Source organism: Pelophylax lessonae (genome assembly GCF_965119305.1).
Source record: "Pelophylax lessonae genome assembly, chromosome: 6".
Lineage (NCBI taxonomy): Eukaryota > Metazoa > Chordata > Amphibia > Anura > Ranidae > Pelophylax > Pelophylax lessonae.
The window spans coordinates 68,826,244-68,847,111 of record NC_138773.1 but is presented as its reverse complement, the minus strand read 5'-3'; the positions used below and the strand labels follow the sequence as shown (position 1 = coordinate 68,847,111).

The 20,868-nt window shown below is 46.8% G+C and overlaps 1 protein-coding gene across 1 annotated transcript in view; it reads left to right on the top strand.

Moving 5' to 3' along the window:
* Positions 1–20,868, top strand: part of RAB11FIP3 (RAB11 family interacting protein 3) — a 174,676-nt gene that overhangs the window by 78,401 nt on the left and 75,407 nt on the right. The window contains exon 7 of the mRNA XM_082261081.1: positions 14,225–14,313. Coding sequence (XP_082117207.1) covers positions 14,225–14,313 — 89 coding nt within the window. The remainder of the gene's footprint in view (positions 1–14,224; positions 14,314–20,868) is intronic.

The following is a 20,868-nucleotide window of genomic DNA, read 5'->3' as shown; positions in this document are numbered from 1 at the left end:
GACATGATGGAGGCAAGGATGGGCATGATTGAGGTACAGATTGGCATTATTGGGCATGAATGAATGAGGCATGATTGAGGCACGGATGGGCATGGCTGAGGTATGGAGGAGGCAGGGGTGAGCAGTGCTGCGGTCTCTCTCCACTCCTTGCACGCTGTACCAATTGCTGTGTACAGCGTGTGAGGTGTGGAAAGAACTGAACCGGACATGCCCTGGTTTGTTGACAACTGATTTCTCCTCCATTCAGATGGAGTGATCATGTGGTAAAGGGCCGCTGTCATTGGCCCTTTACCGCGATTCGTGAGCAGGAAGCGCGATTTTGAGAGGAAGTCATTGTACGCCCTCCCAGAATAAGCTGACTACCCACCGCGCTGTAGGTGGCATTTGGCGGTGGGCAAATGGTTAAAGAAAAAATTAAAAAACAGTTTTGCCGATTTTCATACAGAACTATAATATATTGTATGGCTTGATAAAAAATTTAAATTTTCATGTTCTAATCATTAGTGGGGTCAAATTGACGTTCGTATTCGACCAGAGTGATGGGAAAACTCGAAGGAGCAGAATAGAAAATTTTATGGTCAAAGGAATTTTTAGACAGTGTATGTGGTTTTCGTTCAGAAACTACACTCATTTTAAAACTGAATGTTAAAAGCAAGTGAAATTTTCAAACGACATTCATTCAGCGACTGTACAAAGATTTTTTTGTATGAATATTCTCATCCGAAAACCGATACATGTATGGCCAGAATAAGGCTCAGTTTACACCTAGGCAGTTTGCTTTTGATCCGTTTCTGCGGTGCTTTTTGCATTTTTTTGCACACGCAATTTTGCTGCAGTTTGCGTTTCGCATTTTTATGCTTTTTTTGGCCAATTTGTTGTTGGGCAGATTAAAAAAACGGCAAAAATGCACTACATGCATATAAGGAGTTCATTTGTACTGTGAAAAAGTGACAGTAATAATATATAATTATATATGTGTGTATGTATGTATGTATGTGTGTGTTATAATATTAAATACACCCAGAAGTAGGATATATGGGCATTTTAACTAGGAGTCAGACATGAAGCAATATGAAGGGTGAAAGGGAGATATAAATCTTTTATGTTATATATTTATTTATCTTTTATTTTAGTACTAATGCTGAGACTTTTTTTTCATGGATGGGAAAATTTTAAATTCTCAATACTGATAAGTTTACTTTAAATGTAATTGTAATGCCTTTTATTACCTCCAGTCTATCAGCCTTCACAGAGTCTTTAAAATTATTTTTTGTTTATTAAACAACAAACATGTTGGACCCCGTTCACACTGGGGCAACGCTACTTGCCGGGGCGACCTCACAGGTCGCGGTGTGCAGCTCGCACCGCGACCTCGGAGCGGCCGGCGGGGACTTCATATCATTGAAGTCAATGCAGGTCGCTCCAGGTCACCCCAAAGAAGCTCCGGACCCTTTTTCTAAGTCGGAGCGACTTGTGTCGCTCCTATTAGAACGGGTCCACAGCTACTCTATGGCAGGCGACCTACGGCGACCTGTCAGGCGACCAGGTCGCCTGACAGGTCGCCCCAGTGTGAACGGGGTCTTATACTTACCTGCTCTGTGCAATAATTTTGCACAGAGCAGCCCTGATTCTCCTCTTCTGGGGTCCCCCACAGATACTTCTGGTTTCTCCTGTCCTCAGAGTGCTCAAATTGCAAGCTGCAAAGTATAGTATGGAGTTCCCCTATAATAGGCAAGGTAAAAAAAACTTCTGCCTTTAGAACCACTTATTTCCTGCCCAGGACTACATGTCCCATGAAGCATTGCTCCCCACACATTCACAAGTTCTCAGGCACTTACTGACCTGTACGAACAGTGTGTTAAGCTGTATGTGTTCTGCACTGTATTTCCTGATATGTAAACAAATAATGCATTCTGTATGCAGGCCAACTAATCGGTTATGAAAATAGTAGAGTAATTGATTAGTTGTTTCGGCCCTAGTAGACACTAAAGCTGGCCATACATCAGGGGCGTAACTACAGGGGTTGCAGGGGTTGCAATCGCAACCGGGCCCCATGCGGCTCCCCTGTACACCTTAATAGGAGGGGCGGCGGGGGGCAGCATGTAGAGAAATCACTGTCCTCCTTTTTCCTTCTGTAGCTGCAGGAGGGAAATGGAGGAGATTGGTTCCTCTGTATGCTGCCCCCGCCGCCCCTCCTATCCAGCTCACTTGTGTTCTGCTGTCTCTAGGACCCTGTGTGCTCTCCTGGTCCCCCCCCCCTTCAGAATGCTTCCTTCCCTCTCCTGTCGGCTGCTGCAGGGGATGTGTCACAATAGAGAACCAGGAAGGGGTCGGTAAATATGTAATTTACCAGCTCCTTCAAATTAAATAAAATGATAAAAATAATACAATTAAAATACCCAAAAAAAAAAAACTACTGACACCAGTGGGTGAACTTCCAGGATCGCAAAGGTCACACTTGCGACAGGGCCCTGGCATTCCACCACCGTGGGGGAGGCCCAAGATGGCAGGAAGGGGGCCCACTGCAGAACTTGTGAAAGTGTCCTGCTGCGGGGCCGTAATAAAGGGCCCCGCAATGGGAGTAATGGGCCCCAGGGGTCCAGGGGGCCCTTCATGGTTTCTTGCACCGGGGCCCTGAAGGTTCTAGTTACGCCTCTGCCATACATTATGCAATTTTCTTGTTCAATTTACTTAAATTTACCTTCAACTATGTAGTACAAGGGCCTGCCTGATTGCGCACAACCTTGAAAGTGTTTAGGTGTGACCTCCCCTATCATATCAGCCTTTCTCAACCTTTTCAACACAGAGGAACCCTTGAAATACATTTCTGGTCTCGGGGAACCCCTGCTAAAAATTTAAATTCTACAACTCAAGATTCATTAGTGTGACAGTCAGTGGGAAGAACTCTTCTAAAGCCTCGTACACACGCGTCGAAAATCGGCAGGGAATTTTTGTCCAACGACCGATCTGACGATTTTCGGCTTGTTAGTATGATGCTTCCGACAACCGACTCCGACTTTTCGGCCGAAAAAAATCTGGTGTGCAGGCTATAAAATTTTTGTCCGCCGTTAAAACACGGCCGATTTTCGTGCAGTCAGTACAGATTTCGACAGGGAAAAATCTAATGAGCAAGACTAGGCATGCTCAGAGAAGAAAGAACACAAAGAAAGCAAACCAACACATGACATCACTTCTGAAGTAGAATTTTGTCGGGCGAGAAAATTCGTGTGCAGTCTAGGCACATTCCAACAAAACACCACTCTGGACAAAAGACAGACGACCGGTCGGCCGATAATCTTTGCCTGTGTACTAGGCTTTACTCTTGTTGTCATCATTGGGAAGAATTACCCCCTTACAGATAGCTAAAAGGAACAATGGAGTCATTAGGAACTTATCTGAGGGGCAGAAATTGCCCATTTCTCAAGGAACCCCTAGCAACCTCAGGAGGGACCCTGGTTGAGAAACCCTGTATTATATGGTTTTGGTAAATCTAAAGGAAAGAAAATTGTATAATGTATGGCCAGCCTAAGAGACTTCAGTGTAGAAAAAAACAAGCAAGACGCTTATTCAGGACCTATCTCCGTTCCGTCGTGCATATCACCTTGCTAGGAGGCCACAGCCATGCATTGTGTGATACAACTGCCTTCGTTATTCTCTACCCTCTTCAGCCTAATTTGCCTAATAATGTGATAGTTATGGTGGTTTGAAAACCGTGTGGTATTTTCTGGAATTTTCCTTTAGAAAAGAAATTGGAATCCCCTCAACTGGTTAAGGAGCTTCCAGTCTCAGAATGCTGCCAATTAATAGGCATAATATAGGAATGCATGTTGCCTAATACCCCTTCTCTCCTTTCACCGTGTTCATGAGTGACATGAAGGACAGACACTAAGCTTCTTATCCTATGAACTATGAGAGAGAATGCAGAACTTTGAACAAGAAATATCACTTCTTAATTACTTGTTCCTTTTGTTTCCCCAACAATTTTAATGACGGGTTTTGTATTACATTTTAACTGCTTCCTGCTAGATTCCAGCAGTTGCTTTCCTGTTTTACACTGCAGTGCTGTTTTAAAGGTCGTTCAACCTAAAAAATCCCCAGCTCTATTCTGTCTACCTGGGAATTTTTGTTTTCCAGTCCACCTTTGTGTGTTCCACCTCTGCTGGTTCTATTCTCCATAATATTCAGTCTTGTGAAAAGGGAAGTACAACCCATGGAAATTTTTAAATAGGCAAATAGTCATCAGTGCTTACAGATAATACGGATATATTTGAACAATAAAATTGACATGCGTTCTTTCTCATAATCTAAATCAGACATTCTCAACCAAGGTTCTGTTGTACCAAAGGGTTCCTCTAGAGCAGGGGTGTCAAACTCCATTTCATTGTGGGCTGCTTCAGCAGTATGGTTGCCCTAAAGGGGCCACTTGTATGTGGGGTGTGCTACGTACAGAGTGCAGGGATCAGGAGTGCGTTACGCACAGAATGCAGAGTTCAGAAGTGGGCTACATACAGAGTGCAGGGTTCGGGAGAGCAGTACGTACAAAGTGCAGGGTGCAGAGTTCAGAATTACACTACATACAGAGTGCGGGGTCCAGGAGTGCAGTACATATGAAGTGCAGAGTTCAGAATTACACTACAAACAGAGTTCAGGGTTCGGGAGAGCAGTACGTACAAAGTGCAGAGTTCAGAATTCCACAACATACAGAGTGCGGGGTCCAGGAGTGCAGTACATATGAAGTGCAGAGTTCAGAATTACACTACAGAGTGCAGAGTTCAGGAGTGCATTACGTACAGAGTGCAGGGTTCAAGGCTGTGCAGGGTTCAGGGCTGCGTTGTGTGCAGGATTTAGGGGTGCGCTATGCACAGTGTGCAACCCCCAACAGCGGGGAGCAGAGGGTCAGAGCCGAAGGTGGCGGAATGGAATTCCACCACTTTCAGGCTGCAAAGCTGGGTGGGAAGGTCACATGACAAGGTCTTGTGGGCTGGATTCGACCCACAGACCTTATGCTCTAGAGCAGTAGTCTTCAAACTATAGCCCAGGGGCCAGATGTGGCCCTTTGCTTACTTTTAACTGTCCCTTGGGGCACTATTATATTCACTGACACGAACAAAGGGGCACAATTCCTCCTAATAGCACCAACGATAGGGCATTGTTTACTCCAACTGATGCTGTAATATTTTCTACTCCCGTTGACCTTAGTCTGGACCCCCTAAAGTCTTAAGGACAGTAAACTGGTCCTTTGGTTAGAAAGTTTGGAGACCTCCTGCTCTAGAGTTTGCTGGGTGTTCCTTGAGATTTGGCTGATTGGCTTTTAGTATGATGGTGCCTACATAGTACAGGGACCAATGCCACTTTGCAGAGCCAGCTGTAGGATCTTCTTTAGGCTCCATGTACACGGGACGCTGGAAACGTCCGTTTAGGAGCAGTTTGGCGGTTTTTTTCAGAAGCCCCTGAACGCAGCTCCATGTTATCTTATCTGTCCATGTACACATGGTCGTTTACAGTCATTTACAGGCAGTTGCGTTCAGGGACTTTTTTTAGAACGCAATTATTTGCGTTCGAACGTGTGTTTCCCGGCGTTTCAAACGCAGAAATGCGGCCGAACGTGACTAAACGTGACTGAACGTAATGAACCTACGTTCAGCCACGTTATAAGTTTTTTTTCTTCCATTCAAAATCAATGGTTCCCTATGGGAGCCTATTGATTAGAATGGAAGTCACACCGCAAGTCGGATCCGACTTGCGGCGCGACCTGCACTGTGAGAATCTTGAGGGGGGAACTCCACGGCAAAAATGGGAAAAAACTGCGTGGGGTTCCAAACCAGGCCCTTCGGGTCCGGTATGGAATTTGAGGGTAGCCCCACGCCGAAAAAACGGCGTGGGGTCCCCCCCAAAATCCATACCAGACCCTTATCTGAGCATGCAGCCCGGCAGGCCAGGAAAGGGGAGGGGACGAGCGAGCGGCCCCACCCCCCCTGGACCACAACAGGCAACATGCCCTCAACATGGGGGGGTGTTGGTGCTTTGGGGCAGGGGGAGCTCTGCACCCCCCACCTCAAAGCACCTTGCCCCCATGTTGATGAGGACAAGGGCCTCATCCCCACAACCCTGGCCGGTGGTTGTGGGGGTCTGCGGGCAGGGGGCTCATTGGAATCTGGAAGCCCCCTTTAACAAGGGGGCCCCCCAGATCCCGGACCCCCTCCCTATGTGAATGGGTATGGGGTACACTGTACCCCTACTCATTCACCACATAAAAGGCAGTGTATGGAAATAACGACAGGAGACGTTTTGGAAAATTTATTAAAAATCTTCATCCTGCTCTTCTTGTCTTCGGCTCTTCTTGTCTTCTCCTCTCCGGGGGTCTTCTGCTGTCCGCTCTTCTTGTCTTCTCCTCTCCGGGGGGCTTCTGTTCTTCTGCTGTCCTCTCTTCTCCTCTCCGGTCTTCTGCTCTTTTGCTGTCGGGTCTTCTTCTTCCTCCGGTCCTCCTCCGACGACGTCTCCGGTGATTATGCCAGTCTCCGGTCTCTGCAGCTTATTATATAGCCATTAGTGGCGTGGCCCCCGATGACGTCATCGGGAGGCCCCGCCCCCTCATGTCACAGATGACGTCATCTGTGACATGAGGGGGCGGGACCTCCCGATGACGTCATCGGGGCCCACGCCCCTAATGGCTATATAATAAGCTGCAGAGACCGGAGACCGGCATAATCACCGGAGATGTCGTCGGAGGAGGATCGGAGGAAGAAGAATAGCCAACAGCAAAAGAGCAGAAAACCGGAGAGGAGAAGAAAAGAAGAGAGGACAGCAGAAGGGCGGACAGCAAAAGAGCAGAAGACCCCGGAGAGGAGAACACAAGAAGAGCGGACAGCAAAAGAGCAGAAGACCCCGGAGAGGAGAAGACAAGACGAGCCGGATGAAGATTTTTAATACATTTTCCAAAACGTCTCCTGTCGTTCTTTCCATACACTGCCTTTTATGTGGTGAATGAGTAGGGGTACAGTGTACCCCATACCCATTCACATAGGAAGGGGGTCCGGGATCTGGGGGACCCCCTTGTTAAAGGGGGCTTCCAGATTCCGATGAGCCCCCTGCCCGCAGACCCCCACAACCACCGGCCAGGGTTGTGGGGATGAGGCCCTTTTGGGGGCAAGGTGCTTTGAGGTGGGGGGTGCAGAGCTCCCCCTGCCCCAAAGCACTAACACCCCCCCATGTTGAGGGCATGTGGCCTGGTGTGGTCCAGGGGGGGTGGGGCCGCTCGCTCGTCCCCTCCCCTTTCCTGGCCTGCCGGGCTGCATGCTCGAATAAGGGTCTGGTATGGATTTCGGGGGGGACCCCACGCCGTTTTTTCGGCGTGGGGCTACCCTCAAATTCCATACCGGACCCGAAGGGCCTGGTTTGGAACCTGGGGGGGAACCCCAAGCAGTTTTTTTCCCATTTTTGGCGTGGAGTTCCCCCTCAAGATTCTCACAGTGCAGGTCGCGCCGCAAGTCGGATCCGACTTGCGGTGTGACTTCCATTCAAATCAATAGGCTCCCATAGGGAACCATTGATTTTGAATGGAGGCAGAAAAACGCTGCTAAAAGCAACGTGGCCAAACGTGCAATAACACAAATGGAAAAAGCTACTGAAAGCACGGTTAATAGCTGCTTTTTCCCGGCGTCAGAAATAGCTTTGCAGGACGTTTTTTCTAACGTCCCGTGTACATGGAGCCTTAGCTGCATGTAAAGGTAGCATTCTGACCCTTCAACGTTGGGGGCATTTTTCCAACTAACCACCAAGGAGTTGGTTTTTGGAAGAGTTTCCTGAGACCTGAAAATTATTTCAAGGGCTCCTCTGGCTTAAAAATGTTGAGATGCTGATGTAAAGAAACCAAAATGCAGATATGTCCCATGGAAAAAGTAAGTACACCAATACAGTTACTACCTTTTTAAATCCATTAAATTGGATTTATGTAGCCAAGATTATGTGCCAATGATTAGAATCTTCTCCACAGGCTGGCCAAAAAACTCCCATTGTAAGATATCAACCCCTTGCTGCCTAGGATCTAGGATGTACCACACTTTGGGCGCCTCCTCAGCTTTAGGGCTGATTCACATTACATACAGTGATCTACCAAAACGGATCCCAGCAAGGTCCCCTAGAAAACAATCGTTTTCTATGTGCCTCGTCACACTACAATGTTGTATACATATGCGTTGGATTAAAATGCAATCCGTCTGCATTTTAACGCCCATGAGCGCATAAAAATTCAATACATCTAAAAGTAAAGAGAATAAAAAATGTTAGTATTTTGACCCTTCCATACTTCACAATGGATGACATGAAAAGCATGCCATAAAAATGCAATGCATATTAAATGTACATCATCACACTTGCATTTTTGATGTGTTGGAGTGAGTTTTCACAAGCAATATGGTGTGAAAGGACCAATAGATGTGCGTTGATCTGCATTTAACATGCATTTTCATGTGAACCGCTTTCTGCTGCATTTTTATGCACATCGGCATGCGTGTTCATGTTATCTGTTGTGTAGTGACAAGTCCCTGGAAGGGTCAAAAATAGGGATCGACCGATTATTGGTATTGCCGATATATCAGGGGCCGATATGCACTTTCCCCGATATATTTTAGAATCGGCTGAGGTTACCAATCTTGCTGATATTTCGGGAAAGTGCTGTACCGGAGTGATGCCTGCAGCCAGAGGCATCACCCTGGTACCGGCGTCCATAGCTGACGGTTGGCTGTCTTGTAATGACAACCGATGCGGCTGAGAAGCCGCTCCGCTGTCATTACAAGGAGCGGGAGGGGACGCCCTGCCGCCTTCTGCGGCTCGCCCGGGTCTCCTGTCCCACCAGGAGACCCGGCCATCCTACCTGCACGGCGGCCAAAGAGAAGATGCGATCAAAGCAGCATTCGGCTCTGATCGGGTCTCCATGTAAAAAACCTGGAAGTGATGTCATGACATCACTTACGGGTATTCGGCAGCAAATTAAAAAAAAAATGCAAGCATTCAAAACAGCCAAACTTGGCGTTTGGAATGCTTTTAAGTGCAGAGGAGGGATTTGGGGTCTTTTAGACCCCAGATCCCTCCACCAGAGTACCTGTGGGGGGAAAAAAAATACATTTTTTTAAATGTCAGAAAATATCGGCCGATATCCGATGACCAAAATATCAGTATCGGCAATAAAAAAACTATATAGATCAATCACTAGTCAAAATACAGCTCAATATAGCTTGACTTTCAGTTGTGGTATGTTGCATTAATATGCGTTATAGCCATTAAAATGCAGGCAGGTAGTGTTTTAATGCAATGCGCATGTAGAAAACATGGTTTCTCTATCGCTCATTGACAGACGTAGTCCTCGGTGATTCAACACCCTCGGGTTATGCTGCCCTCTACAGGAGTAGGACTAGACAGGAAAGAAAACGTTCTGGCCACACCCTAGGGACCGAAGATCTCAGCAAGGTATCTAGGTCCTTACTCCTAACTAGACAGAAAAAAACTGATTTGCTAGAGCAGGAAGCGAGAGGTTCCCCTCTATCCTATAACATGTCACAGATCCCCCTAATTGAGTGTGATTTTTGTGTACAAGAAGCCAGGAGGCTTGGTTTGGGAGCTGACAATCTAATTGTAAAAATGTGAAAACGATTGTAGTCAGTGGCAGTACTAGAACTTTACTGTGATTAGTATAAGGTATCCTACCTGTCAGAAGCCACAGGGCGATGTCTATACATGTATACTGCATTCCAGATCATTCCTCCAGCTAAGCAGATGCCTCCCGACGGCCAAGGACCGCATACGGCCCGCCAGGGTCCGGTACCGCCGACCACGCTGACCACCATGAGGGTGAAGGGTTGTGAGGCCAAGATCCTTCTGCAGACATGCCGCTATTCTGTTCAGGCCGCCGCCATTGTCTGGTAGATCGCACGAGGCCGCCATTTTGGTGTAGCCTCGTGTCTCCAGCATGGGGGCGGCCATGTTTGAGGTGACTCAAACACCTCATGGAGCCAGGGGGAGGCGCCAGCAGGCGTGTTAAGGGGCGGAGCCGCCTCCTTTACCCAGGAAATAGGGCCAAAGACTTCCTGTCTGTAACAAGACAAGCACTGAGCAAGCTGATGAAAACTTCTGTGCATCAGGGATGAGCCTTGGGGTCTCTCTCTCTCTCCCTCTCTCTCTCTCTCGGGTCCAAAAAGGCAGGTAACACTGAGGGGCGCTGTTGCGACTGGGGGACACAAAAAAAAAAAAAAAAGTTTTTTACTTTGTCATTTTTTGTCGCTGGCAAGTGTCTTGTATAATCATTGACCCTGCCGCATAGGTATCCCCACCTGATCCCCTCAAGGTGGCCGCAGGACCCTCCAGTACCCCACTTGTTTTTAATGCATTATCGGCAGTTTTGGAGTCTTTGGTATCCCGGGTGGAGGTGGCCTGTCAGGGACGGGGGTCAAGAAGCGACCCCCGCCTACCCCTATTGTTTATCAGATACTTCAGGGGCTGTTGTCTCAGGTAAGATCTCCTCAGCAGTGAGGAGCACGTTTCTGCCTCCGCCATAGCACAAGAGTGGTGGATGCACTAGTTGTGTCCGTCCGGGAAACCTTTAGTCTTGAGGTTACACCGGCAGAGGTAGCTGAGACTGAAATTCTTTTTTGGTACTTGTTAGCCTACCAAAAGGGCGAAGGATTTTCCTTTACCCAAATGGGGTCGTTTTGAAACGAACCCCTGTTATTTCCAAACGCATGGCTAGGTGCTATCCGTTTGAGGAATTCCTCTTTATAGGATAGACGGTACCACCTACTGTCTTGCCACAGACTGTTAGGATAAAAGGACCTCGTAATTAACGAGGACCTTCCTTTTCTGCTCATAAAGAGTTGTTCGTTCCGCGAGGGCGGGCGATAAGGCGAAACCCTCCAAAGCCCCTTTAGAGGGGTTTCAAAGGGCGCTGGTCGGCTAAACAAAAAGTCCGGCTCAGCCAAGCCTGAAGATACAGCCTGATGCGCCCCTACCCATCTCTGGGGTGGGGGGGATGTCTTCACCGGTTTCTGGAGGACACAGGATCGAGTTTCGATCACTTCCACGGGTGCGATTCTTCCCTTCTAACATTGAACGGTTTCAGGGGTTCTATTCGAACCTATTCACAATGCCCAGCAAAGAGGGCAAGGTGCGTCCAAATCTGGACTTGGGAAGAAATAGAGTCCATCCGTACAGTGGTGGCCTCCCTGCATCAGGGGGATTTCCTGGCGTCCATAGACATTTAGGAGGCCTATCTTTATATCCCCATCATCGCAGGACATCAGCGTTTTTTCGCTTTCCCAAAGATCATCCCTGGTTCCCACCAGGAGACTGAACTATCTGGGCCTAAGGTTGGATACATCCTGGGCAAGAGAGTTTCTCCTTGCGGAGAAACTCCAGAAGGTTCAGTCAACGATTCGGATGTTGCTGTCCGTCAATTGGCTGGGACTGATGGTGGCCTTCTTAGAGGCAGTACCGTATACCCAGTCTCATACCCGAATTCTCCTGAAGGAGATTCTTTTTTAATGGAATCAGAATTCCGATTCCCTGGACAATCGGATCCGGTTGAGCGAGCGGACCAGGAAGTCTCCGATGCTCAACCAGGGGAAGTCATTTCTTCCGATAGTATCCAGATTACCAATAAGGGTATCGGAACTGAGAGCGATCAGATTTTGTCTGATTTACTGGATCGAGCAGCTCTAGAGCAGCCCGATTCGGATCCAATCGCATATGGCCTCTTCATCCAGAGGTTTTTCACTAGCTGTCCCTTCATTGGGACATCCCGGATGTGGATCTGTTGGCACCTTGGCTTAACGGGAAGGTGCGGAGGTTTGTAGCTCGCGCCGCGATCCTCTAGCGGACGCAGCAGAAACGCTGATCGCCCCGTGGGGGCAGTATCAGCTACGGCATGCCTTCCATCCTCTCAAGTTGCTGCGGGAACTTCTTCGCAGGATAGAGGTGGAGGGAATTCCAGTTATTCTGGAAATTCCGGACTGACCTCGTCGAGCCTGGTACGCCGACTTGGTGAGGCTAGTCGCGGACGCTCCTTGGAGACTTCCTCTCAGGGAGGATTTGCGGTCTCAGGGACCGATCTTCCATCTTGCTTTACAGTCGCTGGCTTAATGGCCTGGCCATTGAGACCCAGGTACTGAAGGACAAGGGAGTGTCAGCTTCAGTTATTCCTACCTCCAGTTAAAGCAAGGAAAGCGACTTCCAGCACATGGAAGTCTTATATTGCATGGTGTGAATCTATTGGATTTCCCCCACATACCTATTCGGTGACCCGAATTTTGGTCTGTCTGCAACAAGGGGTTGAGCAGAAACGATCAAGGGTCAGGTTTTCGGCGTTAGCAATCTTCTTTCAAGAAACCTTTGGCTAATCATTCCTTGGTGCGGAATTTCATCCAGGGGGTGCGACATCTGACTCCGCCAGTGCGCGCACCCTTACCGACTGGGATCTTAATTTAGTGTGGTCGGTTCTTCAGAAACTTCTCTTTGAAGATATTAGGGAGATTCCCTTGCTTACATTATCCCAGAAGGTGGCCTTCTTGGTGGCCATTACTTCTGCACGCAGGGTGTCAGAACTGGCCGCATTATCTTGTCGTTCCCCATATCTGGTGGTTCATAGGGATAAGGTGGTTCTTCTTCCGAATCCATCCTTCCTTCCTAAAGTGGTTTTCAGAGTTTTTCATCTGAATAAAAGTATTGTGTTACCTTCCCCGTGTCCTAAGACTAGCCATCCTTGGGAGTTTGCATTACACTCCTTGGATGGGGTTCAGAAGGATACACTTGACTACTACGAACTTGTTTTCGTAAGACGGACTCACTTTTTGTGATCACGGATAGCCCTTGAAGGGGGTTGCCTGTGTCTGCCGCGACCATATCTACATGGATCAGTCAGACGGTGGTACAGGCTTATTCTAATAAGGGTCGGAATCCTCCGTTCCCTGTTAGGGCGCACTTCACTCGAGCGTTCAGTACTTCCTGGGCCTATCGCCATCAGGCGTCAGTGGTCCAGGCGGCCACCTGGTCGTCGGTACATACCTTTACAAAATTTTATAAGATTGATGTGATGGCATCGGCGGATGCCTCATTTGGCCGCAAGGTTTTGCAGGCCGCAATTTGAGGAGACCGGTGGTCTACCTCGGGGGTTTTTTTCTGTTGAAAAATTTCTGTTGAGTCTCATCATTGAGGATGAGCATTGTAAACTTCTAGTTGGCACCGGTTGGGCCTTCTAGATTGGATTTGATTTCCATTTTCCCACCCCTCATTTGTGGTACTGCTTTGGGACGTCCCGAGGGTGTTGAATCACCGAGGACTACGTCTGTCAATGAGCGATAGAGAAAAATGGATTTTTGTAAAATCTTACCGTAAAATCCTTTTCTCTTAGCTCATTGACAGACGTAGTACCCGCCCCTCTGTTTTTGAGTTGGGTTGGGTTAAATTCTCTAAACACTGCTTTGTGACGTAACTGATTTGCTAGAGCAGGAAGTGAGAGGATATACCCTCTGGGACTGCCCCTAGGGTGTGGCCAGAACGTTTTCTTTCCTGTCTAGTCCTACTCCTGTAGAGGGCAGCATAACCCGAGGGTGTTGAATCACCGAGGACTACGTCTGTCAATGAGCTAAGAGAAAAGGATTTTACGGTAAGATTTTACAAAAATCAATTTTTTCAATGTTCCCTGGGATGATCTGGTGTAGAAAATGCGGGTTACTGCACATGATCTGACTGAGCTGGTACAGAAATGAGCGTACTCCTCCCACATGTGCAGTCCACTCTCTCTTCCATTTTTGCAGCGGCTCAGAGCTCCGCTGCTGGGGCTGAACTGCACAGATTTTGAAGGGTGGAGCGCTCCAGCGCTCATTTTTGTAAAGCTGGGGGTGTCTTAGGTAGGACTGGGACTAATTAATATTATTATACAGGATTTATATAGCGCCAACAGTTTGCGCAGCGCTTTACAACATGAGGGCAGACAGTACAGTTACAAAACAATTCAATACAGGAGGAATCTCTTACAATGGGAGTTTTTCGGCCAGGCTGTGGGGGAGCCTCTATTGGCTTACAGGTATGGCATTTAAACTAAGCACCAATTTATGAAGCTGCTCAGAGTTTTAAAACTACTGGGGGCCCCTGGTACATTTTATTACAAGGGTAAAGTGAGCCTTTACATTACCCTGTTGACTGCTTTAGACTAATTTCACGTTTTTCTTTTTTGTAGACCTGGATATGCAGCTGTATGATATGGGATACCCATCCGAGGGGGAGCCGGCCTGCTCTGTGGATTTTGATGACCTGGCAGCATTTGAGGTAATTATTGGAGGAATTGTTATCATATCTTTTGCAAAGATATCGGTCCATTGAGCTGTGATTGGATGATTGGCACACCTGGTACGTGCCTCTGGCACTTGCTATTAAGGATCTGAAATGAGTTCAGTGAAACCAATTGTTTATGAGCTCCAACTCACATAATTATTGCTCTATAAAGGGCAATTCCAGGCAGCAAGTTAAGTTGTTAATAAGCTGTTAAAGTCTTTTAGCAAATGCTGCAGCTCTGTTGAAATCATAAAGTTCACTTAATGGACCATTATTTGAGCTCTCTGTAATTCGCAGCGCTCAAAAGCACACACCGGTCCACCCAAAGCCAGTGGGCAGTAGCAGCATATTTCTTGTCTGTGGCATGTAACTTCCTTTCTTTGCTTCTTGCATCACCAATTGGATTGTGCGATCGAAGGCAGATCTAAATCTGATTGGTGGTCGTCAGAAACTTCTTAGTAAGTACAGGCATTTTATGACAGGCTTACTGTATGTAGCGGGCAGCAATAGGGAGTTTGAGGGGGGTCACCAGCAGTTGTGTTCCAGGGTCACCAGCAGTTGTGTTCCAGGGTCACCAGCAGTTGTGTTCCAGGGTCACCATCAGTTGTGTTCCAGGGTCACCATCAGTTGTGTCCCTGGGTCACCATCAGCTATATTCCAGGGTCACCATCCGTTGTGTTCCAGGGTCACCATCAGTTGTGTTCCAGGGTCACCATCAGCTATATTCCAGGGTCACCATCAGCTATATTCCAGGGTCACCATCAGTTGTGTTCCAGGGTCACCATCAGTTGTGTTCCAGGGTCACCAGCGCAGCTGTGTTCCAGGGTTACCAGTGCAGCTGTGTTCCAGGGTCACCAGCGCAGTTGTGTCCCTGGGTCACCAGCAGTTGTGTCCCTGGGTCACCATCAGCTATATTCCAGGGTCATCATCCGTTGTGTTCCAGGGTCACCATCAGTTGTGTCCCTGGGTCACCATCAGCTATATTCCAGGGTCACCATCCGTTGCGTTCCAGGGTCACCATCAGTTGTGTTCCAGGGTCACCATCAGTTGTGTTCCAGGGTCACCAGCGCAGCTGTGTTCCAAGATCACTAAAACAAAAAGGAATTAATGAAGTGCATTGTTGCAGTACAGTAATACTTGATGAAAAGCTTAAGGTAGATCTTCACTGCATCTGAACACCATAAACCAAAAACACTATTTAATAAATGTTTAATATTTAAAGCAAACTCCCCCATGGAATCCATCTGCACTAGCACAGGTATGCATGTAGGAGAGTGTGCTTAGCTGAGAAAACCCCTCCCCCTCTCCTGTATAAAGATAGCTACGTCAGGGGGGATCTACAAAACTATTATAAAATATGGTCATGAAAAAAGCAGCAAACGTGCACAAATGTCATATAAATATCAATGTAGGTTGTTGCAGCAGCTGCTTAGTGGAAATACATAGTAGGAGGAATCTAAATAAAGTTGATTTGTGGGTTAGTGTTGCTCTTTAGCCTCTAAAAAAGCGAGCTGGGGAAGATACAGAATTCTAGGATGGGGTTACACGATGGGTGTACAGCTGTTTGTCACATTTTTTGTAATAACCGTGTCACATTGTTAGTAAAGTAAACCGTTTGTGTTCACATCATCCGCTGTCACCTTGCTGCGGTATTTACACTGTGCATGGCTAAACACATTGCCTTTGCTGCCCTCTGCTGGCCCCAAGCGGGGATGGATCAGCCATTAACCAGTGATTGAACTGTAAATTCCATTAAAGTTTATCTCCACTTTTGCAGTCCAGTTTGAGAACTCCCCAGTATATGTTTTGTTTCCATTAACACACCATTCCCAAAAATAATTAGATATTTTTTACTTTTCTAGTTTCTTTTGAGCAGGTTTATATATAGGATGCTATAGGCAGCTTCTATTATTCAGAATAGCTTGAAATGTGCAATTAGGGGACATACGTAGGGTCAGGGACAACCATACAATGTACCACCAAAGCCTTAGGCCAGCCATACATGGTTCGAATCTCAGCCGGTTCAACAGGAATTGGCCAAGATTCAAACCAATAATGGGCAGGCTGAATGCACTGAGTTGATCGACCTGGGTACAATCAGCCTGACGGGTTCCCTTGTGAATAGTGCTAGAGGCCGCTATAGCCGCTAGAAATGATCACGGTCTTCTCCCGGCGGGGATGGCTCCCCCCCCGTTAGGAGCAGACAATTGCTTAGCAGGAGGGATTCCCCTGTCAGCACGGTCTGTGTTAATGGGGGAATCGTGCAAATTCTGCAACTCGTGGTTGCAGGAAAGAAAATGGCACCGTGTATGGCCAGCCTTAGGATATTTGTTAGGACCGCTATTATGCCCATCTAGTTTACAACGGATAATGACAATCTGCCAGCACTGCACAGACAGGGTTAAATATGATCAACAACTCCGCAGCCCTTTCCCTAAAGTGTTACTAAACCCACAACAGTAAAACCAGTGTGCATATGCAGTAAAGCATGCTTGTTGTACTCACTGTGGAACCAAAGGGGTTAATCCTCTGCATTGTGTAAAAAAGGCTGTTTGAGCCTGTCTTCTCTGATCCTCCCCTTCTATTGTTCCTAATCCATCTCTGGATAGTACAGAGGCTAAGAGGCTAGGGGACAAGCTGCACAGTTTGGCGTGTGTTGCTAGAGGTTTTTTTTTTTCTTGGGAGAGTGCATGTGATCAGCACAGGGCCAATCAGCACTGTCCAGACAGAGGGTCAGGGGTCCTGCAGCCTAATAGGACAGTCAGAGGAGAATGAAAACTCATACTACAAGCTTTAACCAGACAGTGACAGAAGTTACAAGACTGCTATATACTGCTGATGAGAAAATGAGAATGTAGCAGTTTATATTTACTAAAATAGTTACATTTCCATGTTCTGTGGTAGACCAGATATAGTGAATGCAGGGTCCTGGGTAGATCAGATATAGTGAATGCAGGCTCCTGGGGAGGCCAGATATAGTGAATGCAGGCTCCTGGGGAGACCAGATATAGTGAATGCAGGGTCCTGGGGAGGCCAGATATAGTGAATGCAGGCTCCTGGGGAGACCAGATATAGTGAATGCAGGGTCCTGGGTAGATCAGATATAGTGAATGCAGGCTCCTGGGGAGGCCAGATATAGTGAATGCAGGCTCCTGGGGAGGCCAGATATAGTGAATGCAGGGTCCTGGGGAGGCCAGATATAGTGACTGCAGGCTTCCAGGTTTAGTAACACTTTAACATTACATAGAAGGTAAAAACAATGTAAGCTTTTTGTGAAGGGAAAAAGGAAACTAGCAATTTTTAAATATAGTTTTTACATTTCTGCTATGTGATTGTGAACATGTAATAAATGTAAAGTAGTGTTATCCCAGTTTGGCTCTACATAAGGAATACATAAGACAACAAGCAATGCCAGTGCACTACGCTTAACAGAATTTAAAGTAGAACTATAGGCAAAACTTTTTCTTTCATTTTAGATAGAGCAAGAGAGGGTTAAAACCCGTAAAAAAAATTTTGCCATCTGTGTCCCATTTCAGAGATTTGCCTTCACTTCCTGTCCCATAGCCGAACAGGAAGTGAGAGAAAATCCCTGCAAATTCAGGGAATTTCTTGGGGACTCCCAGGTCACCAGGACTAGTGTTCCCATTGGAAGATTTTCCCTCTATTACTTTTCTGGGGACAACCCAATATTTGTGTTTTTCTTTACTTTCGCTTTCAATGATAATGGTAAACAGGACAAATAGAGAGGATGATATGGGGGCACAGACAGCAATAAAAACTGACAGGGGTTCTCATCCCTCTCCACTTTATCCAAAACTAAAAAACAAAAATGTTGCCTTAAGTTATACTTTAATAGGTCCCAGCAAGCAAAAAGCATATCTATGGCTGATCTCTCCTTTAGAAAATGCCAGTTACCTGGCTGAAATACCGAGGTTCACTGATGTGGAACAAATATGTAGATGAGGACTTCTTTGTCTCCTGATCTGCTTATTCCAGGTCCGACTCAAAATAATATTGATGCGTCTAGGTTTGCATAACAGTCAGGCAACCAGCATTTTCAGAAACAGTGGCTGCTGCCCCTTTCTTGTTTACATGACAGGCGTACTTTAACCACTTGCCGACCGCCGCAAGTACATATACTGCGGCGGTCAGCCCCTCACAGGCAAAGTGACGTATGGGTACGTCGCTAGCCTGTGAGGCTCTGGGGAGCGAGCGCGCGCCGCCGGATGCGCGCCCCCTGCTCGGTCACGGACCCCCCCCCCCCCCTGCGTGTCTGCCCGGCGGACCCGATGTCCCCCGGCGATCGTCCGTTAGAGCGGGAGAAAGGCAGGCGGCTAATGTAAACAAGCCGCCTGTCATTCTCCCCTGTGTAGGAATAGTGATCATACAGTTCTACTATGTAGGACCGTTGATCACTGTTCCTACACCTCAAGCCACAGCCAATCACAGTTAGAAGCACGCCCCTAGGGACACACATAACCCCTCCCTCTAAAAAAAAGTTAACCCCCTTCACTGCCAGTGTCATTTTTACAGTAACAGTGCATATATATAGCACTGATTACCTTAGTAATGTCACTGGTAACCCCAAAAGTGTCAAAAAATGTCAGTCAAGGGTCCGATCTGTCCGCCACAATGCCGCAGTCCCGCAAAAAAAAAAACGCAGATCGCCGCCATTACTCGTTAAAAAAAAAAAAGCAACAAAAATGACAAAAATCTTTCCCTTAGTTAGTAAACGCAAAAACTTTTGCGCAAACCAATCAAAATACGCTTTTTGCAATTTTTTTTTTTTTAAACCAAAAATATGTAGCATAAAACAAATTGGCCTAAAATGTTAAAAAATTTAGATTTTTACATTTTTTTGGGAATTTCATATAAAAAAAATGTAAAAAATATTGTTATTTTTGCAAAATTGTCACTTTTTTTTTGTTTATAGCACATGATCAAAAAATCGCACAGGTGATCAAATACCACCAAAAGAAAGCTCTGTTTCTGGGAAAAAAAGGACATCAAATTTGTTTAGGTACAGCGTCGCACGACTGCGCAATTGTCCGTTAAAGTAACGTAGTGTCGAATCGCAAAATAGGCCCTGGTCAGGAAGGGGGTAAAATCTTCCGGGGCTTAAGTGGTTAAAGCTGTTTGTCATTTAATAAATTAAAACCAGCAGCTGTTAATCATGAACTCTTTCCTGGATGAAGCTAAGTACCTGTGAATATTTGACTTCCTTCTTTTGGCTTTGTGGGGTGAAATTACAGGAATTTCCTTATTTAGACATCTTCACTAAAATGAGAATAGGGAAGTTGTGAGTGCTGCAGATTCTTTGTTTTTTCCCCTCTAATGTACAGTTCTTGCAAACACAGGATAGAGAAACTGGATAAATCCTCTTTCTTTTATATTGACTTGCATTTCGCAAGGAGCAACTCAGTTAGGGTTTAAAGTCACATGACCCAGGCCGCTTTCTGTGCAACCTTCAGCTGCTCAATTCAGACATTTGAAACTGCACAGTGTATTATAAAGGTTTATGAATTATTTTTTATACTAAAGCCTAACTCTGGGCACACACACAAAAAAAACCCTGCAGTGTCACCCTCCCCCCACTGCAAGGGTTAAATCAGCCTTTCTCAACCTTTTCAACACAGAGGAACCCTTGAAATAAATGTCTGGTCTCAGGGGATCCCTGCTAAAAATTAAAAATCTACAACTCAAGACACATTAGTGTGACAGTCACTTACTCTTGTAATCATTGGGAAGAATTACCCCCTTACAGATAGCTAAAAGGAACAATAGTGTCATTGGGAACTTATCTGAGGGGCAGAAATTGCCAATTTCTCTAAGGAATCCATAGCAACCTCAGGAGGAACTCTGGGTAAGAAACCCTGGGTTAAAGCGGAGTTCCACTCAAAAGTGGGACTCCGCTGATCTGCCCCCCCCCCCTCCGGTGCCCCATTTGGCACCTTTCAGGGGGGGAGGGGGGAACGGGTACCTGTTTTTGACAGATACCCTTCCCCACTTCCGGGAGACAGCACCGCGGTGCTGTCCCTTGGAAGTTCGGCCCCCTCCATTTTCCTCCGCCTGGCCAATTACAAAGCGCAGCATGCTTTGCGCATGCGCAGTAGGGAAGGATTCCCTTACCCTGGATTGCGGCGGTGGCACCCGAGAGCCGATATGTAAATAGGCTTCGGGTGCCGACATCGCGGGCTCCCTGGACAGGTAAGTTCTAATATTTAAAAGTCAGCAGCTACAGTATTTTTTTAAGGGGGGACGGAACTCTGCTTTAAATGCTCATTAAGCCTAATGCCTCGTACACACATGCAGATCGTCAGCCGAACGATCGGCCGTCTTTTGTCCAGGGCTGTCGTGTCTGTTGAAAAGTGCAAAAGACTGCACAAGAATTTTGTCCACCGACTACAGCCGACTGCAGAAGTGATGTCATGTGATGGTTAACTTTCCGTGTGTTTTTTCTTTTCTGAGCATGCCCAGTCTTGCAAATCTGCTGTCTGTCGGCCGAATTCAGTATTGACTGGCGAACAATCGGCCGGTCTGGTGTCGGCA